Here is a 12,047-nt window from a genome sequence, read left to right as displayed (position 1 = left end):
TTGAATACTGTGATGCTCCGACCAGCAGCTTGGCTGAACGTGTATTTGTGTGTGTGTGTTTAGTGCCAACAGCCTGGCCAGGATGTGTGGGGAAGCCTGTTGATTTGATGTCTGTTATTTTCTGTTTTATTCTCTCTGGTGAGTAAATGGATGAATGTAACTGGAGCTGAATATATTGTTGTGTGCTGATATACAGTATGTTACAGCAGTGGTTCCCAAACTGGGGTCCGGGCCCCCTTTAGGGGGGCGCCAAAGACCACAGGGGGTGCGCCAGGATTTGTCTGCTCTGAGGTTTTCAAAATTAGATTTGCACATGTATAACCAAAATCATAATAACACACTTACTGGATAATATATACAAAAATATCATTAAAAAGATCTATTTTTTTCTACTTAGTAGGCCACATTCTGTTTAAACGCGGTATTTGTGCACAGTTGAAGATAAAGATCAGGCTACACTATTATGATTAGTATTATACTTTTTGTAGAATTAGATTCCAGTGGTGGCTGCGTAGGTTTATTTGTGACTCGTGTTATCAAAACATTTCCAATACCTCCAGACCGTTGTAAAATCCAAAAGTCAAAATGTATTGAAAGATTAAAAGATAAAAAAAATTCACAATATTTTTAACTAACAAAATATTTTGCTTCAATTCATATTTGTTGGCGTTTAGCCTTTCAAAAACAACATTTTCACAGCGCTAAAAAATCGATTTGCTCTCCCGCTTGCCGCACACAAAGGGAGGCCAGTACCTGTATTACTGGGGCGGCCTACCAGCAATCTAACAAATATTACATTACATTTATTTAACTGCAATAACATAAAATGTATTTTGGCTCTAACACTTTTGTAGTAAACAAAAAAGATCATATTATGTATCTGCATTCGCTTGGCGAATCCGTCAAGATGTCATCATTTTATTTATGTTGACGAAACTGACAAGTTATATTCATTAAAGAGAGTTGACATTCAAGAGACTGAATTACCTTATTCAAACTGAGGCAAGTGGGTGGCTTCAAGGGAAATAAATTGGGAACCACTGTGTTATAGTATGTATTGACAGGTAAAAGCTTTATGGTGATTTTGGTTAAAATTGCTCTTCATGCCAGATTCTTATTATAGGGCTTGCTCTAAAGCATGGAAGCGAACATGCTTGAACATATGTCAAAGCAACATTTGAATCATTATATGTCAAGATGATTTGGGGCAAGATGAGCCAGTGTGAATTGAAGACACATCAACACATTGTTTACAGCATCTGCTTAATGCAAGAAGGACCATGATGACAACCAAGTGACTAGTTAGTTTATCCAGCTGAATGACACGGTGATAGTAGCTTCTATTACAGCTGAGAGACGTAACTCACTAGAATAGACTTCTAATTGACAGCTTGTATTGGCTCTGTTTATTAGTGAGGAGACAAGTGTCTTGAGGGGGCTTTTCATGTGCCTGAAGATGCCTGACATGTTGGGATTATTTCCCCATTGGTCTTAAAAACCAAACCTTAATTGGATTACTTCAGCACAAATTGTCAGATGTGAAAAGAGTCAGCGAAGCAACTGTTCACAGTATAGAGAACAATCGAGTACGGGCTTGTCAGCCGAACTGCTCGCAAATAAATCTCAAATTCCAGATTGCCACCGACGCTTGCCAAGCTTCCACCAGGTAAAAGCCCAAAAGGATACAAGCCCCAAACAATTACAATCAATTCCAGACAAGCAGCGTTTTTACCACCGCGGACCAGCGCATGAATCAGTGATATCTGTTAGGTGTCTTTCAATTGAAGAAGAATGTAATCCAAGCAGCTGTTGCATATAGCAGTTCCAATAAGAGAAGAGAAGGAGCTACGAAAGGACACATCTGTGTAATTACACAAAAAATATGAAGAACTCTGCGAGAAAACTACATTTTAACTCGTAAATTTAGCTTCATAACAGCCAACCATTTCATAGCTGTACAGTAGAAGTTAATCCTGGCTCTCTCTTAGTATTTCATACTGATGCAAGATTACTGATCTTCTCATCTAACTCTAGGCAAGAGAGCAAATAAGCATATTATCTGTGTCTTATTATACCTTATATAATTCATCCAAGGCATTGCTTGCCTTTAGCTTGGGAACAAACAGTGATGAATACATAGGACTGCATAGTAGTTTAATTCAGTTCGACATTGAAACGAGGCAGACAATTTAAATCAGCTGTAGCCCTGTAGCAGAATCCCTTGGAAATCTTTCAGTCCCTCGTAGTGGTTTATGTAAAGTGCTGATGACCAAATCGACTATGCCATTGAAACAACTGGACATTAAAACAGCACCAGCCCAACCAAACCGTAGCCAAGTTTCCATTCAATTGTCAAGCAAACTGGTTTATAATCTCGGCTACAGCATAGTTTGGTCAGAAGTTGGCACTATGGGCTACGCCTTGCTGTCATCCACCAGTAAACAGTAAAAGAAGTAGAAGTTGTGAACAGAAAACAAAACAAGTCCGCTTGCCCATCTAACCATCTACGATAGAAAAATGAAGAGAATTCTTCATGAATTTGTTTCAATTGGATACGTTTTAATTGTCCTTCCATGTCAGCTGGTATTGGCCATGTTTCATGTTGTCCGGAGACGACGACGAGCATTCATGCGTTATGGGAATATCTGAGAAGACGCCGACAGCAGAAACAGCTGATCAGTCGTGAGTTAAATGTTTTCAAAATTGATTTGGCAAAGGCGTTTCCTTATACCATTTAGCGTATCAGCTCTTTTTTTGACAAAGATAAAAACCACCTCAAGCGCCATTGAGGAAGTTTTATTGAATTTTGCCGTTTCCATACAGCTTTTCTAATGCGATACTTCAAAATGCAAATAAAATATGTGAATGGAAACACGATTACTGAGAGCACACCCATCTGAAAACATTATGACCAGCCACCTAATTCTCAATGTGTGCTCGCCAACTGGGTTGAACAGTCATTAAAAATGAGAATATGTTGCGTTACCTCCAGAATGTGGCGGAGGGCCGCACAGCAGAACCACTCCTTGACCTTCGCGGACCGATACAGAGCTTCTTCTGTGAGTCTTGAAGTTTTCCAAGTCTGAAAAAAATACAAAAGGGCAGTAAGTAAAATATCCCCACAAGTCAGAGGCTGATACACCTTGAATACATGAAAGCAGCTGTCATGAACAAATTATTGTTTTTCCCTGCCCTGTTTTTCTTGCTTCATACTCCCATTCAAGGTCAGAGCCTATGGAGCCTAAAGCAGTGTGCAGCAGGCGGGGAAACACTCACAACAGGATGCCAGTTTATTATAGAGCTCACACAGATAAACACACCACACACTCACACAGTACCAGACACTTCCTGGCCTATATTTCTTTAGATTGTGGAAAGAAACTGAGGCTTAACCCTGACAAATACAGTTCTTGTAAACTCCGAGGGCCAAGGTTCAAACCCACACTGTGTGAAGCGGCAGTGCAAACCACTGAAACACTGCACCGCCTCCGTAAACAAATTCTATACAAATACGGCAACACCATTATCCTCTCCGTATCTACAGAGTGTAAGGAACATTTTCAAGAGCGAATATTTTATGGGTGGTAAACAGCCCTTGGCTTTGCCTCAGGCCAAATCACCCGTGTGTGTCTGTGTATATTGTGGGTATCCGAGATTCATTGTGACGCTGCCTCAAGTACCAGAAAGCACTGAATTGAAGGGTCCCAATGGGGAATTTTCCTGGAAGAAGGCAGAAATAACTGGTTAGCAAGTTTTAAAAGTTGAGAATTTTCTGAAAAGAAGCACCGCCAGGTAGAATGAATGAATTTTGAAAAGATGAAAAAAAAGCCACAGATTTTTCAAACATGTCTTGTACAGAGGATGAATCTAAGGGATTGAAAAGAAATGTGCATGTAAAGCAAAATGTACAACAGCCCAAAACAAATTAGATAATGTTGCATGTTTACATGCATTTATTTTGATCTTATGAATTAAATCGGATGTTCAAAGAAAATCATGCTGTAAAACTCTATGTACTATATTAAGTTGGCATTGGAAGGCTGAATACTTTAGTGTAAATGCATATCAATAGTACAGATGTACAGGTAATTATGAAGTCTTCCAGATCTCTATAGGCACTCTTCCACGTTGGGAATGTTACGGTTTGTTTGTTTGTGGCTGAATAACCAAAAAAAATGTGTGATTAATTATGGACAATCCTGCGATTAGTAAAAATTAAATATTTTAATATACTGACAGCTCTAGAAAAACAAAAACAGAAATAATAATTATACAACAAAGTCCAATGCACACACACTTTTACCAAAAACATTTTTCTGAGTATCACAAGAGGACCTTGTTTACTGTAAACTGTAGTGGGCTTTGCCTTCTTGGAGCCAGAAACAACAAATATTGGGTGTGTAGGGACATAAAGTTATCATTAAACCATAGGGGAAAAAAATCTGCATTTATGTTGAGACAGCGATAAACCTCAGGATTTTAAGATGGGACTCTTATGACTTAGAAGATCTTAACAAAGTATTTCTGTGCAAATTATGTCCACACTGATCGAATGAAAGAAGTTTCCTTCCTAATGAAGTGTACATTTGAACCGAATTTCCAGAAAGATTTGCAAAGGAAATGAAAATTAATGTACATTGCATCCAACTACTGTTATGCGAATATTAGGAGGTGGGTAAATCATCAATGTGATGGAAACACACTTGTTGATTGCCTCCCAATGCATCAGGAGCGTCACCTTTTTCCATCAAAGTCAGATCCAAGCAGCAGGGAGGAGCCCTTTTTTAAAAAAAAATTATTTGTGTGCTTTAATTTCTTTTCTGGGTTTTAAAAGTCATATTCAGTGAGGCATGTTGAATGGCACGCTGCACATAACAGAGGACATAATACAGTTTTACCTGCCAAATAATTGCATTCTGGAAGAGACACAGTTGAGAGAGTGAGAAAATGAAAAGAATCAGGACTATTACTGTACCCTGCTCCAGTAATTGTATATTCCAAATAATGAATGGAAGCCTTGCATGAGCTAAATGCATTATGAAAAAAACCCCCAGTTCAAATCAATAGTGACACACACCAACTAATACGGGCCGAACAGCAATCTGCAGCCCTGCTGCTAAGCAGAGAGGGTTGCTGCGGCGGGTCACACATGAGAGGTTTTAATAGCTCCGGTGGTAATCAGGTTACCTTTCATTCATCACGCCCGCCCCCACTGAACATTACAAAGCTATTCCTGGTGTGGTTTTGACACCAGAAGTACTGTTAAACTGAACAAATTTTCATTTGACAATTGATGGAAACAATAGCAGGTCATAAGCACTTCCAACGACTCGCTGCACTAATGGTTTATATCCTGGTGGAGCTCAGTAAATGTAATTCACACATCACATGGAAGCTTCATGTCTGCACTGATAACTGTGGCGGGAGGGGAATGAATACGTTCTCATTTAAACTACTTTAATCTGAGAACAGCTGTTAAGCAATTTAAAATAATTCTGTGCAGGTATTTGAAAGAAACAGCAAGAAAACACGAATCAATTACAACAATTTGTGGTTACATTGCCAGCATTATTAAATTAGCCTCAAATAGTCCAAAAACAATCAGTGCTTCTTACTCTCCTTCTTCCATTTCCACTAAACAACATTTGAAGTGGATTTCATTTTTTTTGTATTTCACTATTCTCATTTCTTTCTTTTCTTTTTTTCAGTTGGTACATTTAGTCTACTTTGAGGTCAAAGTGCATTCATAAATGTGCTTTTAACAAAAGAACAGACTACAGTAAATTAATATATGAAGACAGATGGGTCTCAAATTTATCCATACATATCCTCCAAATTGGATTAATTAACCTTAATTAACCTTGCTCTATAATATGCAGCATATTCTCAAGTCACTGCGAGCAGCGGTGCGGACACGAGCGCTCTCTTCTGCAGACCTGCTCGTTGCAAAAACTGCAGCCAATCCACTTTGAAATGAGATTACTGATTAGTTCAGCTCCAAGTGATCTAAATGTAAAATTATTGGGCTCACTGATTTATGAAGAGAACTATAAGGTCAGTTAATATATGTCATATTGGCTGCAGGACAAGTCAATTAAGAAAGAGCCTTTAATTATTTCTTTAAACATAAATCTCTTCTTAACCCACGAGCAGAGTTTAACTAATAGCTATTCGAGGCTCTTAAGCCCTATTAAGAAACCAACTCCTAATATTTTTCCAAAGATTAATGCCAGATTTGGCACTTTAGAGTAATTTTGATGCGTCGGATGTAAAAACGGGGATGCAAAAATTGGATGCAAAAAACTCTTGTTAGCTATACAGGGACATTTATTTATGTCACTTTTAAAACAAGGAGGAGGACCACCAGTTTCTGACCCTGTTACCCTCCATTACAACAAGTCTACCCGCTTGAAGGTGTGTGTAACCACGGCTGTGACTAGTGGTCAAAGGGGCGGCTGTAAAACGGTGGATAAACACATTTAATTTCTTAGATTATTCACAATAAAAGTCCCCCCTCATTTAAAAGCTTTTATTATGAACCAGCAAAGTCAGGAAATGTTGGGTTTTCATCAGCAGCAACTTAACACGACTCCTACATAGCTGAAAGCGAAACAGTAAAATAAAGCAGATACCTGAAAATACAAACGGACGCAGGAGAGAAACTAAACTTCAAACCAAAGATTCACTTAGAAGCTACAAACGTAGAGCTGAACTAGGGATAGGCATTTCAAGCACAAATACTAGTATTCAATAATCACTGGGAACTATTCGACCATTGTTCGATCATTGCTCTGTGGGGAGAGAGAGACGGTGGGGGAAATCGAATCTAACTTGATGAATTGAAAGACTGATCAAGACGGTTTGGTGAGATTTACTTTGTTTCTGTCGATTTTGAATGAAGTGTGTTTTACGATGCTCCGCCACTTGAACACATTTGCTTCCTGAAACTACGGGGGAAGCAGCGCACCTGAGCCGATGGAAAAGAGCTGACCTGAACGTGCCACACATGTTGTACAAGTGTCTGGTAGTTAAGTTCCTACTACTGAGCCTGCAACGGTAAAAACAAGGGAATGTATATTTTTATAAGACAGGACGATAGTCGCATAAACTATTTTATTTTTTATCATTTAATGACTATTCGAAAATCATGACCCATCCCTAAAAGCTGGCCCACACTAAAAGATTTTTCAAATCTTAACAGATTTTGAAAATGTGATATAGTGTGTGAAGAGCGACGATTTGGCCAAAACAGCACATCACACACTAACAGATTCCATTCATGAACAACATTCAGCTTGATTCTCGTGTAGTGTGTACCCGGCATTAGCTGAGCATACACAACGTCTTTCTCTCTGGTCTCCTGCACACAGCAACATACGCTTGTTTGAGGAGGAGAAGGGGGGCCGTCACGGGTTGGCCGTGGTCTGCGGGACGCCACTGCAACTTGGATTCGGTTTGACTCGGAACAGCCAAAATGCCAATGCAATAGCCCTACATAATGTCCAAAATACCTTCCAGTCTTCTTGGTATCACTAGATTTATTGTGACTTTAGTGGCTAGTAAAAAAAACTGCTCCCTCTCTCTGTTTTCATCTCTGTGCCTCTAGGGTGTTTCACCTCAGCTCAGTCACGTACAGGAGCTGATAAAAGCATCTTGGGCAGCCCGAATGCCCTCCCGGTGTTTACCCGCAGAGGACACCAACTACGGATAACTTCACATTTAAAAGCAAGTTGTCAAAACACACTTGTATGAGTCCACCGCTGAGAACAGTGCGACAAAGCGAGGCAGAGGTTCATGTTGCCTCTGCTCCACACAACTAGCCGTGTCGATGGAGTGTGGGCCCCCGGGAGCTGATTGTAACTAGTATAGTGTTTGTGCTCCAGTTGCCCACCTCCAGCTGCAACAGACACTGAGTCACTGTGCTGCAGTGGCTTTCATTAAGGACTGTTTGTGTTTGTGTAGGGGGAGCGCAGGTGTGTGACAATGAAGGACTCCAAAACTTTATAGAGAGAGGAAGGAGTTTGGTGTAGCAGTAGTACACTCTGAATAACACAGGGTTTCCCAGCAGGTGACTATACTGTATGGCACCAACATGACCAAGTTCTCAAATCCAGTTCACTTTTTGTTCAAAACAAAAGCCAAGCTGAATGTTATTTTGCTAAAATAACATTATCATGATGCAAGATTTTAGACATAAATGACGCAAGGCTTTTCTGTTACATAGACAGTGAATAGACTTCATCATATGTTCTTGACTTCAGGTTTGACTGACGTGTTTGCTTGATAAGCAACAACTGTTTTTCTTTTTTTACCCGTCAGAAATCTGCCCACTGTCCTTTGTATTTCATTTTGCTGTCTGAAACTTGAATCTTGATAGCAAGTGTAAAATCACTCTTGTTGGTTTACTGTTCCTGCATCAAGCTGATTTATACAACTCTCCACTTGACATTTTTCATCCTGGTTTTCCGCTGCGAGGCCTCCATACCCCCCATTAAGGAGTCCTGCCCCTCAGTTTGAGAACCACTGAACCACGCCTGAGGTTCCCAACCTGGGGGTCTGGAATATTTCAAGCAGAGCTGTAGCTGCAATTGAGCAGTGGTGGAAAGTAACAAAGTCCATTTGCTCATGTACTGAGGAGTTGGTAGAGACCAAAACAGTAGGGGTGCAACGATATATACATATAGATCGATGTATCGATTCCATGATCAACGATCCAATATCATCGATGCAAAATGAAAACATCAATATACAGTATATCCTCATCTTAACATGACGTCTTTATTTTGAAATCTAATGTCACCATTTCAGTCCAAGCGCACCTCATTCCTAAACATTCAAAGAGTTCTTAAACATGAGACATGTGGCACTTTATAGTGAACAGGAGGTCTATTTTCATTCTTTTTATTAACAAGAATAGATTGATTTTCATTTAAATGTTCGTAGAGACCAGTAATAAAATGTTCAAATCATTTAGTTGTTTTTTTGTGAGTTAATATAATGTGTATATGATATCATCTCATATCGATCACAGGCCCCTGAATTGAATCGGAATCATATCGTGGCAGACTTTGTGATATCAGCATATTGTATCATTGTCCAAATAATCAATATAATATTGTGTATCGTGATGGAACTTGTGAATCACACCCCTACAAATAGTTTCCTCTAGAAAGTTTCTTAATGCACCACTGTTTTCATTTACTCTAGTAGTATTTTTGATATGTCTATGCTGATGTGTATTTGTATTGCATTGTTGATGTGTATTTGTTATTGTTTGTGTCTACCCAGAGCACACCAAGACAAATTCCAATGTTTCATTGAAATGGTAATAAATTATTCAATCTGGAAAATTGAATTTTTGAAACCATGGCTATGGCAATGATGCAAGATAAAGATGTGAGATATTTTACAGTTATCTCTCTCATGTCTCTTTTTTTTTCCTTGTATAATCCTGTGTATATATATTTACCTCTTGAGACCAATAAAAAATATAAAAATGTCATTGTGGTTAAACTGCTCACAGACATGTACAACCTGTGATAATGGGTTGCAAATTAACATTAGTTGACATTTGTTCTAAGGGTCATCAAATAATAATGGAATCACTGAGCATACAGTGCTTATAGCCATAATAAGATGACTAATTCAAAGTCATATTTTGAATTCTGGTAGTAGTAAACAGTCATTTCTGATTCCCCTGTAGTCTATGATAAACAATCAGTGCAACAAAGTGCTACGCACTTTGACAAGAGTAATGCAAAAGCTCCATAATTTGTCTTTCAAAGGCTCCAATCTGAAGAATAAATAAGTATACGCTGCTATAATGCCTTCACTACATCTACTACACAAAGTAATTCAACTCGCAGGTCTGTTTCTTGTATCCAGCATCTCAAGTGTGAATTATTTACACGCCGCCAAAGTGGGAAAAGAAGTGCAGGATTAAGCTGCTCATAGCATGTAAATCCACTCTTCTTTTGATTTATGAATTTGTTTGTCTCGGCTCCTTACTGGAAAAAACAACACGCCATCTCCAGACCAGAATAATTGAGCGTCTGAGTGCAGTCCATAGATAGGATGACAAATTCCCTGTCTACAGTCATTTTTACTCCGCAGATCACTGTCCCTCCAAATTATATTTTCTGGGCTGTGAAAAAGTCGCCCGACGCTGGCAGGGTGGTAACCAACTCATAAAAGCCCTTAAAAAGGAAAGACAGAGCAAAGATGTCTGAAGATCTGAATTTAAGATGCTTTCTTGGAGGTTTATGACGTGTGTAGCGTTCAATCTGGCCTCCGCGCTTAAATTAGGCCATTTGTTTTTATAGCTTGTCATATTTTACAAATTGCTACTTTTCTGTAGCTTTTTCAAGGAACGCTGGCTGTCTGGTTATCTCTTAACTGTCGCTCAAAGGTGATTAATGTAGCAAGGCTAATTGACTTCCCTGTTGTCAGTTGGCTTTATCTCTGGTTTGTGTCGCTCATCAGAGATCACTGATGAGAGTTCGACGCTGAAATATCTCCGATATCTACCACCACTGCACCTTCAGTTATATATAAGTAAGATGCTACAAATAGGAAGACAGTCTTCTCTTATCCAAACATGGCTTGAATTGATGGACAAAATACTGCTTTTTGGAGTCTTGTCGAGACAATCTGGCCACTCCAAAATGGCAACAGAAGCTTTTTTTGAGTAGCGCCACCACTTACTTTCATCTGAAGGCACGATAGAAGGTTAGATAAAAGCACCCAAGCCTTCCCAAAAATACGAGCCTATAGAACAAAGTGGATAAGAGCAAGAGACATCTAAGGTACTGAATTTATTCCAAAAAAAAGAGTCTTTTTGGCATTATTTTTGGCTGAGATCAAAGCTGTTGTGATTTGTGAAGTGGCGATGTCTACTTCACTAAAGCCACTGATTGTGCCTGTCCAGATTCATGGACGTGGCCTCGCCCATGCTGAAAGCATGCCGCAATACTGGTAAAATCCAACACTCCACCCCCACCTTCCCACCCATCCACTCTCAACAGCAACAAAAAAAAAAGAGCAAAAGAAGCATTGTTGTGAAAATGGGGCTCGAGGAGAGCGGCGAAAAGCATAATTTCAGATGCAGGGTTGGACGTCGTGGGGGGGCTTCACCAAAGGCATGCTTTTCAGAGCGCACACAGCTGTGCACATGTTCACTTTGAGTTCAAAAGAAAGCATGAAAGCACACAGTTTGCCTGCGAGGGACGTCTCAAATAACATATCCATTAAATTTGTCACATAAAGGAACAGCAGCGAACATAACTCCTTTCAAATTTTCATTAAAAAAAATGTTTTGCACCGAGCTCGCACAAAAGCGTCAGTGTAATGTTCGAAAGGGAAGCGACTAACAATGATTAATAGCCTCAGAACAAGTAAACGTGATGCCCCATCTAGATCCATTAGCATTAATTATTGCAAACCTGGGCTGGCATTACAAACAATGATCCAGATTAGGCTGATGATCACATCCCAGACATATGAGCTTTCCAAATGCCAGCGCAACTTATCATACTTCAACAAGCCCGTCCAACCGTGACCATGAGATTCATTACAACCTGCGACTCCTTAAGGATGCTCTTTGTCTTCAAGTGGATGGTAGGCAGTGTGTGTGTGTGTGTGTGTGTGTGTGTCGCAGCTCTGTTTGTACACGTTGTTAGAGAATATAATCATATGTAAATATATGACGGTAATTATATTGAAACTGTTTTAGAGAGGTGTTGATTTAAGTTTATTGCCATTTTGGAGTTTATGTGCATCGTGCTAGTGAATTGTATCGCATATTTCACTGGAATGAACGGAGTGGACAAATTATTATAAACACCTGTTAGTATTAGGGACGGGTCATGATTTTTGATTTTTTCGGATAGTAGTTAAATTATATAAAAAAAAAATTATGTTTATGCGACTATTCGTCCCATCTTAAAAAATATATATTTCCCTTGTATTAACCATTGCATGGGGCTGCCTGGTAGTAACGTTACTACCGGTAAAACGCGTGTGGCACGTTCAGTTCGGCTCTTTTCTGT

The 12,047-nt window shown here is 39.3% G+C and overlaps 1 protein-coding gene across 1 annotated transcript in view; it reads right to left on the bottom strand.

The window, feature by feature from the left end:
- Nucleotides 1–12,047, bottom strand: part of cntn4 (contactin 4) — a 169,957-nt gene that overhangs the window by 87,720 nt on the left and 70,190 nt on the right. Inside the window, exon 5 of the mRNA XM_037782642.1 lies at nt 2,987–3,082. Coding sequence (XP_037638570.1) covers nt 2,987–3,082 — 96 coding nt within the window. The remainder of the gene's footprint in view (nt 1–2,986; nt 3,083–12,047) is intronic.

The sequence above is a fragment of the Sebastes umbrosus genome, chromosome 1 (genome assembly GCF_015220745.1).
Source record: "Sebastes umbrosus isolate fSebUmb1 chromosome 1, fSebUmb1.pri, whole genome shotgun sequence".
NCBI lineage: Eukaryota > Metazoa > Chordata > Actinopteri > Perciformes > Sebastidae > Sebastes > Sebastes umbrosus.
Note: the sequence above shows the minus strand (reverse complement) of the source record. Positions and strands in the feature narration are given on the sequence as shown.